This window comes from Phascolarctos cinereus, unplaced genomic scaffold, assembly GCF_003287225.1.
Source record: "Phascolarctos cinereus isolate Bilbo 61053 unplaced genomic scaffold, phaCin_HiC Scaffold_726;HRSCAF=1367, whole genome shotgun sequence".
Lineage (NCBI taxonomy): Eukaryota > Metazoa > Chordata > Mammalia > Diprotodontia > Phascolarctidae > Phascolarctos > Phascolarctos cinereus.
The window spans coordinates 407,771,536-407,790,635 of record NW_027556098.1 but is presented as its reverse complement, the minus strand read 5'-3'; the positions used below and the strand labels follow the sequence as shown (position 1 = coordinate 407,790,635).

Here is a 19,100-nt window from a genome sequence, read left to right as displayed (position 1 = left end):
CCATCCAAATTCAGAAATAGACCAATGGGAAGGAAAGCCATGCTTTTACCTGTGCTTTATTCATGTTGGGGGAGAGGGGTAGCAGGAGGGAGCGGGTGGGGCAGAAGTCTCTGACCTCCCTTCCTCGAGTGAGCATTACTTGTCCCCCTCCCCCTACCCCCTGGGGAGGGGCTCCTGGGTGTGAGCAAGAAGGGCAGGAACCAGTCCATAGCCAGATGCGCCAAGAGGATCAAGGGTGGTTGGGGCAGGTGCCAGGGTCCGTTTGCTCCTCAGCCCCTCCTGCCTAGCACTTCAGCCACCCTCTTCAGCTCCTCCCCCATCTGCTCCAGGCGCTCCAGTTCACGTTCCTGGCCAGAAGGGAGACGGCACTTAGTGCTCTGAGGGTCCCCTCCATGCAAAAGTCCCAGCCTCCTGTGGCCTCCCCAGATGTGTCAGATGGAGGCTGGGACCATCCAAGCCCTTCTTCAGGGGCCAGGATAGGACTGGACCCTGGGTTTCATTCGTGTAGACAATTCCCAGGTGAGGGAACCTTCTCTGCAGGCTGGCATCTCTCCTGCAGCCCAATCTTAGGAGACTTGCTAAGAGCATGGAGGGGAAGTGACTTCTGGGGCCTCCCCTCTGCTGGTTATCCTGTCTAGAGCCTGCTTTGTATATGTGTGCACATGGTCTCCCTTGTTAGATTGCAAGCTCCTTGAGGGCAGGGACTGTCTTTTGCCTCCCTTTTAGATCTCTAGCACATAGCACAGTGCCTGGCACAGAGCAGGCACTTAATGCTGACTGACAGGCAGGACTTGAATGGGCCCTTCCTGCTTCCCCTCTGCCCTCCATCCTCCATGGGCCACCTTGGTTGCCATTGTCCCCAGTGGTCTGTCAGCCTTCCTGGCTCACCTTCTTCTCTGCCTCCTCCTCCTCCGACTCCTGCTCAGGATGGGACTGGTGGTGGTGGCGTCTGTGGGCAGGGCCAGCCCCCTGCCACAAGCTGTGGCCCCCACCTGACACCCTCACCCCCTTCTCCTCCTCTTCAAACTGGGCTGTCTCCTCGTCACTGGCCTTCTCTGCCATTCGTTTCTCCACACCCTGGCCCCAGCTCCTGCCCCGGCCCCAGGCCCCTGCCTCCTTCTTCTCCTTCTCCTCCTCCTCCTCCTCCTCCTCAGAGCCCCGGGTCCCCTCTTGTCTTTGCTTTCTGAGGTCATCCAGGGAATCCTCAGAGACCCAGGCTTCAGCTGCTCCCCTCCTCTTCTTCTTGTCCTCCTCTTCTTCCTCCTCTTGAACCCTGGCCTGACCCCTCACCTCCTGTTCCTTGATTTCTGACTTTTCCTTGGCCTTAACCTCCTCCTCTTCCTCCTTCTCCTCCTCCCTCACCTCCTGGCCCAACCTCTTCTCCCCCTCAACCTCCCCTGGGCCCCACTTTTTCTTCCTGAAATCCTCTTCCTCCACCTCCTCCTGCTCCTCTCTCTCTGCCTCGCTCTCAGGATCCAGATGGTGCTTGGAGATCTCTGAGTGAGAAAGGCAATGGAAGAAGATAGGCATCAGAGGCATTTTTCTCCTCCTCTTCATTCCCTCCTGGGCCACCCAAGGGAACCCTTAACTGAGGGTGGAGCCACCTACAGCCCTGGGGGATGAAGCCGTGCCCAGGAACCAGGTATCCTGGCCATACCTTGGTGCCTAAGCTCCTCTAGGGTCTGGAGCAGGGTTGTGAGCTGTTCATCTAGGGGCAGGAAGGATGGTGTTAATGGGCTGATGGAAGGGGGACACAAGAGAACTCAGGAGGGGGGCTGGGTGCTCATCATACCTTCCCGGAAGAGCTGTGTGCATGGACCCTGCCGAGGGCCCCCCTGGGTTAGCTTGTCTTTGAGGGCCTCTTCAAGGCATTGAGTGACCTAATGGGCAGTGAGGGAATCAGAGGAGGAGAATTGGGGAAACTGAGGGCATTTAGGGAAAAGGGGAACAGAGACAGCAGCAGCACGGAGAACAGAGGAGAGACCTGGGGCCTGGGAGACGCCTGCAGACAGATGAAGGGACACAAAATTTGGGCTAGAGGAAGGAGTCATGAGGGGGCAGAAGAGAGTCATTTGGAGAGAAAAGGGAGGTTTGGGAAATAGAATTTAAAGGTCAAGTCGGGGACAGGGGAGACAGGGATCAGAGGAGAAATGTGTTTAGGGGTTGGAGATGGGATTTGGGGCAAAGAAATCTAGGGACAAGATTTTGGGGTCCTGACCCCTCTCACCTCCTGTTTCAAGAGAGGTGAAGCACCAGCTGTGGGAAAAGAAGCAGAGGGCCTCAGTCAGGAAACCGGGCTTGAGCCCCCTTAGCCTAAGGAAGCAACCACCCAGCGCTGTCCGGGGTCCTGACCGTTCTCAGTGTCTCCTCAGCCCCCCCCCTTTCCTTTCTCCCCAAAAGCCTGGGGCTGGACCCGGCCCCATCGCCTCTCCCTCATCCCCCAGCGACATCCCTCCAGAGTTCCAGGAGTCCTCTTCCCTGTCCTATCCCCTGGGTATCGGTCAGTCCTTCCACTCTCCCCAGATGCCTGGGCCTTGCAGCTCACCCAGTCCCAGCAGCAGCAGCAGCAGCAGCAGCAGCAGGGACGCAAAGCCAGGCTGAGGCATGGTGGGGCCGAGTAGTCAGGGACTCCTGGGTCCGCTGTTCCTCAGCACTCCATAGGGTGGGCTCAGGCTTGGGGAGCTGGGCAAAGGAGGCAGAGCCTCAACTGCCGCCTTATATTTCTCCTGGACAGATGGGGTGGGCGGAGGAAGTGACGTCAATGACAGCCTGTCTCTACCTACCGCACCCCCCTCCAGCAGCCCCCAGGGGTGTAGGTGGAAGAGCAGCAGCTGGGATGCTTCCCAACTCCCAAGCTAAATTATTTACAAGGGATTAGAAGTGAGTTCTGCCATACAAATTACATTCACTCATCCTGCCTCCTCCAGGGAGCCCACCATGAAGATCCTAGCCTAACCCCTCCTTACCCAATTGACTTGGACACAGACACAGACACAGACACAGGTCTCCACACTGGAGTTTATTTGCCAATGTGGAAAGAAAGGGATAGAAGAGAATGGCACTCCCCCCACTCCAACTTCTTCCCCTAGTGGGACAGCAGGGACTGGGGGGGGCCTGAGCTATCCTCACTGCTCTGTAAGTGAGCCCTGTAAAGCAAGGATGGCCTTCCTCATCAACGGTCTTCATCGGGTGCCCAAATGCTGCCTTTATCCTCATTTGGTGCTAAAGGTACACATGGGGGTAAGGCAGTCGTCCCCCAGCTAGGGACCAAAGAGCCTGGAGCTGGACACGAACGTGTATGCGGTCAGGAGGCCCGGGGCTGGTTGGGACCAATGTATCTGAGGCGGGTGTGTGTTGGGGTGGAGATCCTGTCAGTGCCCAGGTAGGGCTGGAGGACGTCGGGAACCAGCACTGAGCCATCCTGCGTGGACAGGAGCTTGATGAGTGTCACTGGAGACCCCCCCCTCCCTTCCCCTCCACTGTAAAACCCATCCCCTCGATCAAGGCTCTGCTCCTCCCACCTTCTGCTGGTTGCTTTCCAGGAGAGCAATGAGGATGCGAGGTACTGCACAGCCTGTCCCATTGACCTGGGGGAGGGAAAAGCTTAGGCCAAAAATGCCCCCCCCAATCCTAAGAGGGGGCACAAAGACAGGGCCTGGGGAGGGCAGGCTTGGGGTGGGCTTCTGATGTGGGCATGGACTAGAAGGGGGGGCATCCTTGAAGAGATTTGAGAACCCTGAAGGGTCCTGGAGAAGCTTGGACAGGGTGGTCTCTGGAAGGATTTGACACCTCCCCTCACCGTATGCACATGCTGCAAATCCCCTGTCTCAGTCTCATACATTATATGAAGCCGCCTGCTTTGGAAATCTGTGCAGTTAGAGGCACTCGAGACCTGGGAAGGAATAGAGGGAAAGGTGCAGGCTCCTTAGGGAGATTCAGGCTGGACATCTCACCCCATAAGCTCTGGAGATGGGGCTCACCTCCCCAAAGCAGCCGCGGCCTGGCATCCAGGCCTCAATGTCAAACTTGCGGTAGGCAGGACGGCCAAGCTCTTGGGTAGGCATGTCCAAGACCCTGTGGGCCAAGCACAGAATTTCAAAATGTCAGGGATGAATAGGGCTCCAAAGAAGTCATCAGATTGGGGCAGCTAAGTGGTGCAGAGGATAGAGCACCGGCCATGGAGTCAGGAGGACCTGAGTTCAAATCCGACCTAAGACACATAACACTCATTACCTGTGTGACCCTGGGCAAGTCACTTAACTCTCTCTCTCTCTCTCTCTCTCTCACACATACACACACACACACAAAACACCAGATAGGGAAACTGAAGCAGGTTAGCTGGCATGATACAGATATCTGCCTTACAGGTAGGAAAACTGAGGCACAGAGTGGCGAAATAACTTCCCCAAGGTCCACAGGAGTTGTTAGTAGACATAGGCTTCAGAGCCAGGTGGTTTCTTTCTGACTAAATGGTGCTTTCCCTTGGGGACTGACTGGGGAGCCCCTCAGACTCCCCCCACACATACAGGCCCCACTGCTGACCGGAAGTGCAGGCCCAGCTCCGTCAGGATCTCCTTCTGCAAGGACACAAACTCCTCCAGCAGCCCTGAGCTGTGCTCTGTCCCTGAACACGTCAGCCCAAACATCTCTACCTGGGGGCGAGCGGATTAGGAGAGACGGGGGTCACCCAGGGCCTGGTCACTCTGCCCAGTGCTGGGCCCCAGTGTGGGTGAAGCTGGGGCTGGGTGTCTATGGTCTGACAAGGGAGAACAGAGGAGGTCACTGGTCTGCTCTGATGCTTCCTGGGAGTGAAGCTGACCTTGAGGAAGTGGTGGACTCTGAAGAGCCCCCAAGGGTCCTTCCCTGTGTTCGTCTCTGCCCGATAGCAGGTGCTGGAGCAGACCACCCTGCAGGGGAAGGGGATGTCAGGCCCAGAGATCCTGACAGGAGGGCTGGGGATGGAGGAGGAAGAGGGGGAATGAGGAGCAGCGGTCAGGACACAAGGAGGGGGCAGGGAAGGCCTGAAGTTGGGGGAGAAGTGCAGCCCCTAGGGGAAGACGTGGGCAGTGGTGGGGTGCAGCCCCTAGGGGAAGGCATGTGGGCTGAAGGATGTCACCTGATGGGCAAGTCCTTCCAAGATACCGCATGATCCATGAAGTATCCTGGGGGGTGGAAAGAGATGCCACCCAGCTCAGTGGAGGAGGGGATCCCCTGACTTACCCCCCTCTCCCAGCCCATTCCCCCAAGCCCTCACCTGCAATCCCCACCTCTGATGTCCCTGCCAGGTTGAGGTCCTCAAATCGGGAAGGATCAATGTTGTATATCTGAGAGGGGCTGGCATTGGGGCTCATCCCACAGCCCTCCTGGGGGGAAAGGAGGAGAGACTGGGCAGGGAACCCCTTCCCTCCAGTCTTTGTCCTGCAGGGCCTTCCATAAAGGTGTCTCCTCTGCGAGTTTCCAGCGTCTCCCACCCACCTCCCTCCCATCAGCCCTGCCTTTGGGGTCAGGACCCAATCTGGAGGGCTCTGGGCATGGGGGCAGTTCCCAAGGTGTAAGGTTCATCTCCCAAGCCATAGGCCAAGTGCCCTCCTTCACCACACACAAAGCTAGGCCCAAAACAGGCCCAACGCCCAGAGAGTAGGGAGAGGTGGGACTGGGGGCTCACAAACACAGTCACTCACAAACACAGCTCCTCTGAGCATGTCTGGCACCGTCATGGCTGTGAAACCCTGGGGGGGTACCGAGAAGAGAGGGTCAGGGGACCACAGGATGAAGTGAGGAGAGCCCCCCCCGACCACCCACCCTGCTTCCATCATAGCTCCCAGCGTCCCCCACTCTAGGGTGGGCCTAGCGTGTAGACAAGAGAAAACTCAGGGTCCAGGACCCCCAGCATGCCTAGCTCAGGAGATCACAAGATGTCAGAGCTAGAAGGGACCCAGGGGGCCTGGCCCCCACTTTCCTGAGGATCCAAATATCTCATTCCCACGTATCCCAAGACCTAGGTATCCCTGGATCCCTTGTTCCCTATGACACACGCTTACTGCTTCCTCCACCTGGTCTCTCCCCAGTCTCGGTCCCCACGGAGACCACTCCTTAGGCATCCCTTTCTTCCATCACCACGACTGAGGAGTTTCTGCCCTCTTCCCATCCCTAGGGCACAGGCAGGCCCCTCCATCCCTCAGACTCAGGTGGTACCCAGTGTCATCGTACCCTTTGGACAAGTTTGCTGAGGGTAAAGCTGACCAGAGCATGCTGTAGCAAAGCCCCGGGGCCACAAAGGTAATAGGAACGCTGGCCAGACACATGAGACAGGCGCCTGTATGGAGAGAGCCAGGCCTGAGGGGTGGCTGCAGGGCATGCACATGGACCACCCCAGCAGAGGCCTCCCCAGGCCCAGGGGAGGGTGGAGGATTGGTCCTGGGACACCGTGGGACACAGTGGGAGGGAAACAAAGGGAAATGGGGGGACGGGCAGGTGGCAGCCAGAACAGGAATACAATATTCATGGCAGGGCAAGGCTCCAGGCTGGAACTGTTCCCCACTGGGAGGCAGGCCCCGGATGCCAGCTGTCAGGAGTCAGGGGGTGGGCTGCTCACTTCTGACGGATGATATCGAGCTTCTCCCCAATCTCCAGGTGGCCCCGGGGGTGGAAGGCGAAGGCTGGACAAGGACAGACACAGGTGCACAGTCTGAGATGTACCCGGTGTGAAACGTATGCAATATGAGCAGGGCAGAGGTGCAGAGGGAGAGACAGGACAGAGGCAGAGGCAGAGCAGGGCAGAGGGAGAGACAGGAGGGAGGCAGAGACACAGCAGGGCAGAGGGAGAGACAGGAGGGGGGCAGAGGGAGAGACAGGAGGGAGGCAGAGGGAGAGACAGGAGGAAGGCAGAGACAGAGCAGGGCAGAGGCAGAGACAGGAGGGAGGCAGAGACAGAGCAGGGCAGAGGGAGAGACAGGAGGGAGGCAGAGACAGAGCAGGGCAGAGAGGCAGAGGAAGAGACAGGAGGGAGGCAGAGACAGAGCAGGGCTGAGGGAGAGATAGGAGGGAGGCAGAGACAGAGCAGAGCAGAGCAGAGGGAGAGACAGGAGGGAGGCAGAGACAGAGCAGGGCAGAGGGAGAGACAGGAGGGAGGGAGAGACAGAGCAGGGCAGAGGGAGAGACAGGAGGGAGGCAGAGACAGAGCAGGGCAGAGGGAGAGACAGGAGGGAGGCAGAGGGAGAGACAGAAGGAAGGCAGAGACAGGAGGGGGGCAGAGACAGAGAAAGGGCAGAGGGAGAGACAGGAGGGAGGCAGAGACAGAGCAGGGCAGAGAGGCAGAGGGAGAGAGACAAGATGGGGAGAGGGAAGGATGGGGAAAAGGACATACAGAAGAAAAGAGAAACAGAGACAGAGTCAAGCTAGGACAGAGGGATGGACAGAAACAAGGTAGATGGAGGATGATGGCCTAAGCCCGCACCCTGAGGGAAGGCCCACAGGAGAGGAAGTGGCCGCCTCGAGTGCCACTTACTTGGCTTTTCTCCGACCACCTCCAGGACCCGGGCCTGGCTCTCATCACCGACAGGCTGGAAGAGCAGAGAGAAAGTGGTTGTTGGGAATTGGGGGAGGGGGCCACAAGCTCCTCCCCTGCCCCGGGCCCCCCACTCACCACATCAGGGTGGGTCTGGTTGGGGAGTCGGAGAGCTCGCGTATAGAAAAGCTCTTCCAGATGGGCCTCATCGGCATACAAGGCTGCCAGACGTGTCCGGATCGACCTTCCCTGGGCCCGGGTGTTCTGATACATGGGATCCTGTGGCAGGTGATGGAGGCTAGACTTGGGGTGGGGGATCCACCTGGACATCCCTGAGTAGCCTGTACTCCAGAGCTGGGGGGAGGGGGCCTCTGCCCCCTCATTCCTCTCCCTCCCCCTACCAGGATCCCCCAAGCTCCATACCTGTTGGAGGACATCCTGGTCCTGGCTGACCTGGGGAGAGAATCACAGAACCCTGGGACCTTGGGCATACAAGGAGACAATCACTGCTGTGTGACTGGAGGTGAGGGCGCCGGCCCGGGACTCCAGGCCTGGCTTCTCATCTGGGTCCTTCCCTTCACCACCTGTGCAGAGGGAGGTCACCTCACCCTGCCAGGGCTGGGGAGCAGGCAGCCTCCCTTCCGGCCCTCACCCTATGAACTCCACCCCAAGCCCTGTGAGTCCTGGCAAGTGGCTGTTCCTCACTGAGCCTCCACCCAGGATTAAAATATCGATATTGTCATTATTACTATTAGCAGCTTCCCAGACTCAGAGTCAGGAAGACCTGGGTTCTAGTTCTGGCTCTGACACAAGCTGGACCTACCCGGAAACGCCCCGGGTCCCTGAGGTCCACGGCGGGTGCTGAGGAGCACTGGATGATGGAGCTCTCCGCCTTGTTGAAATCACACATCTGACCCTCGTGCGGGTCTCCTGAACCCAGCGTGTGTACCACCGTGCCCGGCACATGGGAGGCACCTCATTATTTATCGACAGGGGACCAGGTTCTTTCTGGATCAAGGGAAAGGGAACTAGCAGGGCTAAGTCACGTAACAGAGACAGCAGAGAGCCCCAGACAGCCATGGGATGAGAGACAGGGAATGGTTTTTGGCCTTTGAATCCCCAGCGTTTACACATAGTAGGTGCTTAATAAATACTATCTGATTGATCCACAATGCCTCCTTGTTCCCCATCCTATCACTGCTTGGCTGGGAAAGAAGCGGGCAGCACAGACCATCCCAGACCACTGGTGCAGCGGTGTCCCCCCACCTCTGGCCACGAGCTTCAGGAGCCGCCCAGATCCAGGTGCAATCTGGAGAAACGTGCTGTGTACTCTTTAGGCCAATGAGGCGAGGGGGGCTCCTTCCCTGGCTCTCTCCTGGAAGTGACCAAGTGTACTCTAGTTCTTCAGCAAGATGTGACCGGAAAAAGAGTGTGCGCATGTGAGTGTGTGCACACATATGTACACGTGTGTTGTGCACATGCCAGTGCCTCATCCCAAACAGGAACGCACGGGCCACGCCTCGGCCAGGCCAGTGCTAACACGTCTGTTCCCATGTCTGCTGAGAAGGCTGTCAAGCCTTGGCTCACCCAGCTCAGACTGCCCCAGTCTGGCCGACAGAAGGCAGCATACCCAGCTCCGACGGGGGACATGGTGGGGAGGGGGAGTCAGAGGTTCCAGCCCGCTGTGGGACTGGCGGTGAAGCCCACTCCCTCTCTGGGCCCCCGTTTCCTGATCTGTCAGATGACAGGGCTTGGCTCCGTGGGCGCTGGGGTCCCCATGGACCTGTGAACACCACGTCTCGGTCCTGTCTCGTTAGGAGAAGGCACCAGGGACCGGAGCTTCCTCGTCACTGCTGCAGGGAAATCCCTTTAACTGGGCAATGTGCTTGGACCGTGAGAGTCCTGAGGGACTTGCCTGGGCTCTGTGCCTCGGCTGGGGGACATCCAAGGCGAGACCTGAACTCACATCTTTCTAACACCAAGGTCTCCACTCTCTTTTTAAAAGCAAATACCCCCTGTTCTTGGTTGTAATCAACCAATCCCTCCCACAACACCGCCCCCTCCCCAAGTGATCAAAAAAAAACCCCAAAACTGAAAAATAAGTCATTTATAGAGAGGTGCACAGACCAGCGAAACAAACGCCCGCACTGGCCATGGCCAGAAATGTTTGTCTTTCTCTGTGTTTTAAGTCCATCCCTACTCCGGCAGGAGGGGTACTATTATTAATCCTATTTTACAGATCTAGAAACTGAGACAGGCAGCTTCAATGACGTGCCCAGGGCTACATAGTTAGTAGGCGTATGAATCAGGATTTGAACTTGCCGTCTGCAGGGCCCACTCTCCCCACCGGCACCACCTTGCTGCCTGCATCCTGCCCTTGGGTTTGGGGCTCTTCGTTGGGCTGATCCGAGTTCTAAAGTCTGCCAGTGTTTTCATCCTCTCTGATATTGTAAGCACAGTATAAGCTGTTCTCTTCATCCCACTGACTCGGCTAAGCATCTGTTCATTTTCCAGCTTCCTCACAAACTGTCTCTCCTGTCGTTCCTTACGGCCCCATGACGTGCCCCTTGCTCTACAGCTGCTGCCCATCCGGGTCCCATTCTCTAGCCACCACAGAGAGCGCTCAGTTAACAGATTTGTTTATTGGGGTCCTTTCCCTCCTTCTTTGTTCTCTTTGCGGGGAGGAACCCCGGGAAGTAGCTGTGTCCTGGTCACAGGGCGCTGCACGTGAGCAACACTGAGGCCCCGGATCTAGAACCGTGGCCCCCTGGACCTCAGCTGCCCACATCAAGGCCTCTCCTTTCTATCTGTTACACCCCAGTGATTTTCCTATGATGCTTTAGTTTATAAAATGCTTTATGTACAATTTATGTCTTTAAAAAAGCTAGGCCAGTGAATTCACTGGTACTAGGACTCCTGACAAGGAAGCCTTCTCCACCAATACGTGTGGTTACCAACACTGCGGGTCAAAGGGCCGGCATGTGCAGGAGCCGGGACTTGAACCTGCATCTTCCTAGATCGGAGGGCAGCTCATCAACTTCTTTTGATCACGTAATATTAACTGCTGTAGGGATGTCACAAGGGCAGTAAGTGGGCCTCATCCAAATATCCTGTCTCCCCTGCTTAAGACCATTAGACACTTAATACGTGTCTGATGAATGAACGGGTGGAAGCTAAGGCCAGAGGCTGGGAGGCCAACTTCACTCACCAGTAGAGCTTTGATCTTCTGGGCCACAGCTGCCTTCTCCTCCTCCAGGGCCCGGATCTCTTCCCTCAGTCTTCCTAGGGACTGCCAAGTAGAAATCTAGGGTGGGGCAATGGGGGAAAGTTAGAAAGAGAAACCGAGGCCAGGCAAAGAGAAGGCCTCTAGGGCTCCAGCTCTGAAACCTCCTGGCTCAAAAAGCAGTCTTGAGTGGCTGGAGCAGGAAAGCCGGGAGCAGCTGGCTACCCAACCCCACCAACGTCCTTCTCCCCTTTCTCCCGGCTCCTCCAGGGGCTCAGCACCCAGTCTTCTTCTGGAGGTTCAGTCACGGTCCACAGAAAGGAAATGTTTGTTCTGGGGGCTAGGGTGATGTATGTGACTTTGCCCAAGGGCCTTTCCCCTCTCACTGCGGCCTCAGTTTGCTAATCTAAAAACGAAGGGTTCAGCCTGGAGAGGGACTCGTGGGAAGAGTCAGTGGGAGATTCTGAGTCTTCCTCTGGTGATCAGAGGCAGCACTGGGGAGGTCACATCCCACCTCAGACACAGCCTGGCCGGGTGGCCCCTCACGAGTCACTGGACCTCCCAGTGCTCCAGGGATCACAAATTGTGCAAGAGGTACCAACCTGCACTACTGGATGGCATTTCCTGATTTAGGAATGCCTATCATCAGTGAAACACAGACCCATTATTATTGCATTTATTATGTTTTCATTATTACGTTTAGGGCCACATCAGTCAAACAGAGCCTAGTCCCTAATCCTGCTATCAAGTCACAGACTTCCTCCCTGAGCCTCAGCTTTCCTATCTGTAAAATGGGAAAAATAATAATAATAATGATAATGATAACATTTCCATAGTGTCTACTATGTGCCAGGCACTGTGCCCTCACAACAACCCCAGAAGGAAGGTGCTATGATTATCCTCATTTTACAGATGGGGAAACTGAGGCAGACAACGGTTACATGATTTGCCAAGAGTCACACAGGTCATATTTAAACTCAGGTCTTCCTCGCTACAGGCCTGGCATTCTGTCCATCGTACCACCTATCTGTCTCAGTTACCTAGCGCACGGGGTTCTGGTGAGGAAGAGATGTTTTTTAAACCTGTAAAGGACATGCTTTTTCTCTGAATATGCACATAAGTACACATGTCTCTGTTCCATTTATTTGTTAGTTTATTTATTTATTTATGGCTAGGCAATCAGGGTTAAGTGACTTGCCCAGGGTCACACAGCTAGCAAGTGTCAAGTATCTGAGGCTGCATTTGAACTCAGGTCCTCCTGACTCCAGAGCCAGTGCTCTATCTGCTTTGACACCTAGCCGCCTTGGAGCCAGTAAGACCCACGTTCAAATTCTGACTCATACACGTACCTGCTGCGTCTACCTCAGTTTCCTCATCTGTAAATCAGGAATAATAATAGCAGCTGCCATAAAATTAGCAAGATGCTTTACAAACTCAAGTCCCATACAAATGCCAGCAATTATTACTGGTGTCATGAGCCTTCGCACAACCCAATATCTTGCTGACTCTCAAAGCAACAAATGAATTATGATGATTTATAACCTCCTAGTTCATTAGAGAGGTGGTGGAGTACGGCGGTTGCCTTCTGGTAGCCTGCATTCTTTATTAGAAGGGACTTTTATGGGGGTGGGGGGTGGAGTCAACTGGGAAATGACGTAAGGGCAAAACAAAAAAGCCCAGAAAAGTTATCTCTGAAGGACCTTCCAAGTCCTAGGGCCCAGCCCAGGAACCCTGATCAGTGATTGTTTTGTCAATATTTGTCTTATTAAAATTAGATGTGCCATAATTAATTTCTGTAGATCAAATCACATCTTAAGTGCCCAAGGAGACGTGTTGAAAGGGACCCCCACGCTGCCAGAGGTCTCCTGCATAGTGAAATCTCTTTTTTTTTTTAATAAGGGAAATGCCCTGATTTCCACTAGATTTCCTATTAGGCACTTAATGAATGCCCAATGATGAATGATTCGATTGGTTTCCTAATAGTGAGTTTGCTTAAAGCAGGATCAGCTAGCACCCTAGCGAGGAATCCCCACCTCTCCTTTAAAGTACACAAGCCACGCCCCTATTTCCTCTCCCTTCGCCCCGCCTGGCCCCGCCCCACCCGCAGCTTGGCAGCGCAATGCGCCCCTCACAATCTCCGACAAGTCGGCGGGTCTCAGCTCCCCCTTGCGGTGCTCCAAGGCGCGCGCGGCCTCCTCTGGGTGCGCGCACAGGCTCTCCACGTCCAGCTGGGGGCGCGCGCTGTAGCCCTCACGCACATGCTCGTACAGGAGGTTCCGGGTGCGTCTCGGAACCCCACTAGAGGTACTGAGGTTCCTCTCCCTGCCCGGCCTTGGCGTTTCCTGGCGCGGGCGGCAGCAGCTCCGAAAAGGCATGGGGAGCAAGCGGAGAAATCGCCACGCCGTGGACGCCGCCATGTCGAATCCCGATTCACATGGAGACGCCCTCCCGGCCTCTAGGAACGGCGACCAATCAAAACGCGAGGATTCAACTTCCTCCGCTCTTACCCAATCAACGGCCAGAATGGGAAAAAAAAGAGCCTAGCGTGAATGAGTCGGGGACTCCTCGGAGACTGCGCCTGAAGGCGTCCAATCAGATGAGCCCCAACCAGAGAGACTGACAACCTTCCCGTCTAATCGGCATTCATTTCTGCATTGCATCGCAACGCCCCCTCCCGCCATGCCCATCGGATAATAAAACTAGCCAGTGGGATCCTGGAAGATCCGGAAGCCTGCCCACACGTCTGCTGCTTTAGAAGGTGAGAGCGGACAGATCCGGGGGTCTCTGGGCTCCCGTTCCGGAGCGGCCCATGCTTTGGGGAGGGACTTCTGGATGTAGCCCCGGGTTTTGAGGCTAGACTGCGGGGAGAGCTTTCCTGGAGGAGGTGGGGCGGGGGGCGGCCTGAGGCTGGACTGCAGGAAGCCTTTCCCGGGTTGGGGGAGGGTCACGAGCATCCTTGGGAGCCGGGTCAGTTTCCCTTTGGGGCGGGACTTCCTGTGCACATCTCCCGGCGCCTGAGGCTAAGCTGCAGGAGGGACATCCCTGGTGGGGAACGGTCTCCTAGCCCGGGTCAGCCTCTCCCTCTCTCTCCGTGGTTCCTACAGAAGGCGGTCGAAGGTCAGCATGGCGTACTGCAGCCTCTTCCGCCGCTTGAACTCCTCTCTGAGCCAGGGTAAGCACTTGTGGGGGACTGGGGAGCCACACTCCCACCTTCGTTTCCTGCGATTCTCTATTGCCCTGGAAATAAAATGCCCCGTAGGTGCTATCACCTTTCCCCCCAGAAAATCTGTATGATTTTTATTTACTAATCTGTGTTCAGGTCACATCTCCCAATAGAATTTGAGTGTCATGAGGCCAGGGACTGTTCCAGTTTTAGTTTTGTACCTCCTGCAGCCCTGAATTCTTGATGGACCAATGAAAACCCGGAGGTCCATCAAACCTGGGGACCTGCCCACAGGCACACTGGGAGTAAGTGGCAGAGCTGGGATCTTGTCTCTGAATTCAGTTATCTGTGCACCAGCGTTTGTGCAAAAGTATAGTTTGGGAAGATGCCTTTAACTTTTATATGTATTATGAGACAGACGGGGTGGGGAAGGGAATAAGCTTTTATGGAGTACCTACTACATGCCAGGAACTGTGCTAAGCTATGAGGTTTCTGGAAGAGGTAAAAGACAATCCCTGCCCCCAAGGAACTTAAAATGGAATGGGGGATGCAACATGTAAACAAACATATAACGAAGCAAGCTGTATTACAGGACAAATAGAAAATTTTTAAAGAGAGCAGCAACAGGAATTAGGGAGGGCTTCCTGAGATAGGGAGGGCTTCCTGAGATGGGGAGGTTTTAGTTAGGACTTAAAGGAAGCCAGGGAGGTCAGTAGTCAGAGTAGAGGAAGGAGAGATTTCCAGGGGAGAGAGATAGCCAGAGAGATTGCCCAGAGCCAAGAAATGGAACATCTTGTTCATGGAACAGCCAGTGTCACGGGAAGGTGTAAGAAGACTGGAAGGGTAGGAGGTGGTAGGTTATGAATGGCAGAGGGTCTTTGTGTTTGATCTGGAGGCAGTAGGGAGCTGCTAGAGTTTATTGGGTTGGGGAAGAGGGAAGTGACATGGTTGGGCCTTCGCTTTAGGAAAAACACTTTGGTGGGTGAATGAGGAGTGGGGAGAGACCTGAGGCAGGCAGATCTCCCAGAAATAGCCCAGGCATGAGGTGATGAGGGCCTGGACTGAGGTGGGGGCAGTGTCAGAGGAGGGAAGGGGGCATATTAGGGAGGTGTTGCAATGGTGAAATCAACAGGTCTTGGTAATGCCTTGGAAGTGGGGTGAGAGTAAGGAGCCCAGGAGGACTCCTGGGTTGGGAGCCTGGGGGATTGGGAGGAGGGAGGGGTCCTTATAGTAATACAGAAGGTGGGGAGGGTTTAGGGGGAAGGAGAATGAGTTCTGTTTTGGATTTTTTTTTTTGGCTAGGCAATGGAGTTAAGTGACTTGCCCAGGGTCACACAGTTAGTAAGTGTCAAGCGTCTGAGGCTGGATTTGAACTCAGATTCTCCTGACTCCAGGGGCAGTGCTACCTAGCTGCCCCCTGTTTTGGGCATGTTGAGTTTTAAGTGTGTACTAGACATCTACTTTAAGATGTCTGAAAGTCATTTGGAGATGGAAGATTGCAGGTCAGCAAAGAGACTGGGGCCAGATAGGTAGGTTTGAGAATTGTCAGCATAGAGATGCTAATTAAATCCATGGGAGCTGATGAGCTCACCAAGTGAAATAATATATAGAGAGAAGAAAAGAGTGCCCAGGACAGAGCCCTGAAGGACACCTAGTTAGAGGACATCATCCGGAGGAGGGTCCTGAAAAGGAAACAGAGAGTCAGGAGGAAAACAGGGGTGAGGGAGTGGTCTTGAAAACCTAGAGAAGAGATTATCAGAGTATCAAGGAGGAGACAGTGATGAACAGTGTCCAGGGCTGCAGAGAGATTCGAGGAGAATGAGGATTGAGAAAAGGCCCATAGGATTTGGCAGCTAAAAGATCACTGATCACTTTGCAGAGAGCGTTTCTGTGGGATATGTTTGGAAGCCAGATTGTAAGGGGCTAAGATGTGAGAAAGTGGAGGCACATGTTGTAGACGCCTTTTTGAGGAGTTTAGTAACAAAGAGCAGAAGAGATATAGAGTGATAGTTAGAAGAGATGGAGGGATTAAGTGAGATTTTCAGGATGGGGAAGACATGGGCACGTTTGTGAGAGGAGGGAAAGACTGAAAATAAGTGAAAGAATGGGGTGATGGAGGAAATCTGCTGGAGGAGATGGGATGGAATGGGATCACTTGAACAAGTAAAGGGTCAGCCTTAGTAAGGCCACCTCATCATGTGAGGCAGGGGTGATGGAGGAGAGAGGGGCCAAAGGCACTTGAGTGATTGGAGAAGAGAAAGAGGGGAGAAGAAGGAGCTCACGACAAATGGCCTCTATTTTTTCTGGAAAACCTGAGACAAAGTTCTCCGCCTAGATGATGAAGCAGAGGGAGCCTTGGGAGGTTTGAGGAGGGATGAAGAAGTTTGGAAGAGCCTCTACGAAGAGTAGGAACTTGAGTTGATTAGGGAGGTAGAGTAGGATTACCTGGTAGCAGTGAGAGCCCAGTTGAGGTTGTGCAACATTTTGCAGTTGAGGAACAAAGGTTAAAGGACTTGCCTGAGGTCGCACAACTAGTAAGATCTGGGTTTGAACTCAGGTCTTCTGACTCCAGGCCTAGCACTCTAGCCTTTGCTCTTCCAGCTGCCTGTAAGAGTTGCAGGAGGAATCATGGAGGACAGGCACTTGAGTTGGGAATTAGGTATTTTTAAAGCTCTTATTACGGAATTGTGCTGAGGACAGACCTATAAAGAAGGAAATAATCCCTGCTTTCAACAACAGGTAGGATCTCCTCCAGTCTTCCAGTCAGGAAAATGGGGGTAATCCCCTAAGTGGGGTAGGAGGAGTTGAGAAAGGAATGTATTCTTGGTTTAGAGAAAAATTCACAAAAGCCGGAAGCCAGATGATAAGGAGTAGCCCAGGCTGACAGAAAGCTGGGAGTGTGGTAGGAGGCTAGAAACATCTCTTAGGCCTTAAATGCCAGGCTGAATAACTTGGAATTTACTGGTCTAACATGGTTTTGAGCAGAGCTATGTTTTAGCAAAAAGATTCTGATCCCATTAAACTGGCTTGGAAGGGGCAGGGAGCCCAGGACGTCTTGTCTCTCTCCTTCCCTCATTTTACAGATGAGGAGACTGAGGCGAGGTGACTTGTTCAAGATCACAGGAGTAGTAAATGGTGGGATTTGAGCCCTGATCCTCTGACCCAAGATTCTAAGAAGACCAGGCACAGCACAGCAGGAAGAGGGCTGGATTTGTAATTCAGGGACCTAGGTTTGAATCCTGGCTTTGTCACTTGCTACCTGTGAGACGTAGGGCAATCTACCCCTGAGCCTCAGTGTTCCCGTTTGTAAAATATGGGGATTGTGTATGAATGCGTGGGCTTGTGTTACAGTTTGGTTTTTTTTTTTGGTGAGGCAGTGGGGTTAAATGACTTGCCCAAGGTCACACAGCTAGTGTCAGAGGTCAGATTTGAACTCAGGTCCTCCTGACTCCAAGGCCAGAGCTCTATCCACTGCACCACTAGCGGCCCCTTTTTTTAATTTAATTTAATTTTTTTAAGTTTTTGTGTTCCATTAAGAACTTTTTTCCTCAGTATTTTTAAAATTTGCATTGTGGATCTCTTTTTCCCTTCCCACTCCCGCAACCACTTCCCACTTAGCTGTCCCCTCTCGGTCCCCAGTGGACACCCTTCTTCATAACCAATCAGCTTAACCAAAGCTGTATGGGCCAGATGTTCCGCACCCACCCAGTGCCCCCGAAGGAGGAGGGCAACATTCAGTGTCTTCAGTCGCCGTGTCACTTATTTCCCCAGTTCTGCTCATCTGTGTGTCATTCCGCATTCATTCACACCCACCATATGTAGCAGAAGGCCACGATTTCATCTGCAGGCCTCTCTTTTGTTCCTATATCGGGATGCCTGTTTGTTGATGAAGCCCATGATAAAAAATGCAGTGAGGGTTGGTGTACCCGGGTGGGAGGTTCGTTGTGTGTCCCCGTTAACAAGGCCAAGCTCTGGCAGTGGAGGAGCCTGTACCATGGCGCTCTGCCATGTAGGTGCTCGGTGCCATCCAGAGGGGGAAGGGAAACACCACCAGTTACTGTTCTCGCCTCTGGGAGCAGGATCGGCAGCTGCTTTAGAGCCCCGGAGGGAGAGGTGGAGTAGGAGCTGTGAGCAGGGCCTGAAGTCATTTGAGCAAGTGGGCCCAGCGTCCTGGGGCTCTGTCTCTCTGCTCACATCTCCTTCCTCTTCCCCTCCAAATCAGCTCTCTGCCTGGTCCCGAAGATGCCGCAGAACCAGCACTGCCCCATGGCCACGCTTAACCAGATGCATCGCCACGGCCGCCCCAAATGGCCCCCGGCCCGCCCCGGCCCCTTGGACGGCTGTCCCCAGCTCAAGGCCGTGGTGCTGAAGACGATGATCCGGAAGCCCAAGAAGCCCAACTCTGCCAACCGCAAGTGCTGCCGCGTGCGCCTGAGCACAGGCCGTGAGGCCGTCTGCTTCATCCCCGGCGAGGGCCACAGCCTGCAGGAGCACAGCGTGGTCATGGTGGAGGGAGGCCGCACCCAGGACCTGCCAGGCGTCAGGCTCAAGGTCGTGCGGGGCAAGTACGACTGTGGCCACGTGCAGAAGAAGAAGTGACGGGGTGGCTGGGACGGATGGACAGATGTGGCGGGAGCCTGGGCAGCGAACAGGCGAATAATACCGTTGTGATGACCCTTTACTCGTGTCTAGCTTCTTCCAATTCCCAAAGCTCTCTCACATCCATCTGCCCCTCACAACTGGCCTATGGGATAGGTTGGCCAGGTGTTACCCCCATTTTACAGGTGAGGAGCACTGAGCCCCAAAGAGAAACTTGTCTGACATGCAGTCAGTCCCAGTGGGTTTTTCAGGCTGGGTAGGAGAGTGGGCCTCTAATCGGCCCTCCCAGGACCCCTGTGACATTCGGGGAGTGACAGGCCCAACTGAAGGAGCCCCACCTCTTACCGGAGAAATAAGATTCAGTGAAATGGAGCTAGACCCTGGAAGGTGTCGAAGACACCAGGCAGCCTGTGCTCCCCATGAGCCTGAGTGTGTCTGGGCTGGGCTTCAGGGCCTGCCTGAACATGGAAGAAGAGGGCCTTGGGGTGGAAGAGCTGGAGTTGGCCAAGGAGAGCTCGACCCTGGCCTTGGAAGAATGGGCAGGCTTTGGAGAAGGGGAGAAGAGGTGTCCCCAGTTGGGTATGAACCAGAGGACGGGGACAGCCAAG

The 19,100-nt window shown here is 54.7% G+C and overlaps 3 protein-coding genes across 4 annotated transcripts; 1 reads left to right on the top strand and 2 right to left on the bottom strand.

The window, feature by feature from the left end:
* Positions 1-38: 38 nt before the first annotated feature.
* On the bottom strand, positions 39-2,909 carry CCER2 (coiled-coil glutamate rich protein 2). Its single transcript, XM_020978300.2, has 6 exons — positions 2,546-2,909; positions 2,228-2,256; positions 1,793-1,880; positions 1,658-1,708; positions 889-1,496; positions 39-347 (listed from the first exon to the last, which is right to left on the bottom strand). Exons 1-6 carry the CDS (start codon positions 2,604-2,606, stop codon positions 270-272), a joined length of 915 nt encoding a protein of 304 aa, XP_020833959.1. The 5' UTR covers positions 2,607-2,909; the 3' UTR covers positions 39-269.
* Positions 2,910-3,000: 91 nt separating this feature from the next.
* On the bottom strand, positions 3,001-13,194 carry SARS2 (seryl-tRNA synthetase 2, mitochondrial). 2 transcript variants are annotated; one of them, XM_020978281.2, is made up of 16 exons: positions 12,863-13,194; positions 10,716-10,811; positions 7,931-7,960; positions 7,646-7,786; positions 7,508-7,562; positions 6,596-6,659; positions 6,211-6,316; positions 5,682-5,729; positions 5,255-5,363; positions 5,117-5,162; positions 4,820-4,907; positions 4,543-4,652; positions 3,981-4,074; positions 3,800-3,892; positions 3,522-3,587; positions 3,001-3,421 (listed from the first exon to the last, which is right to left on the bottom strand). In XM_020978281.2, the coding sequence occupies exons 1-16, from the start codon at positions 13,145-13,147 to the stop codon at positions 3,305-3,307; spliced, it is 1,548 nt and encodes a 515-aa protein (XP_020833940.1). In that variant the 5' UTR covers positions 13,148-13,194; the 3' UTR covers positions 3,001-3,304. The 2 variants fall into 2 exon arrangements, with proteins under 2 accessions (XP_020833940.1, XP_020833945.1); XM_020978286.2 differs by lacking the exons at positions 10,716-10,811; positions 12,863-13,194 and adding an exon at positions 8,331-8,507.
* A 182-nt stretch (positions 13,195-13,376) lies between these two features.
* On the top strand, positions 13,377-18,574 carry MRPS12 (mitochondrial ribosomal protein S12). Its single transcript, XM_020978318.2, has 3 exons — positions 13,377-13,488; positions 13,835-13,902; positions 18,116-18,574. The coding sequence occupies exons 2-3, from the start codon at positions 13,854-13,856 to the stop codon at positions 18,490-18,492; spliced, it is 426 nt and encodes a 141-aa protein (XP_020833977.1). The 5' UTR covers positions 13,377-13,488; positions 13,835-13,853; the 3' UTR covers positions 18,493-18,574.
* The last annotated feature ends 526 nt before the right edge of the window (positions 18,575-19,100 follow it).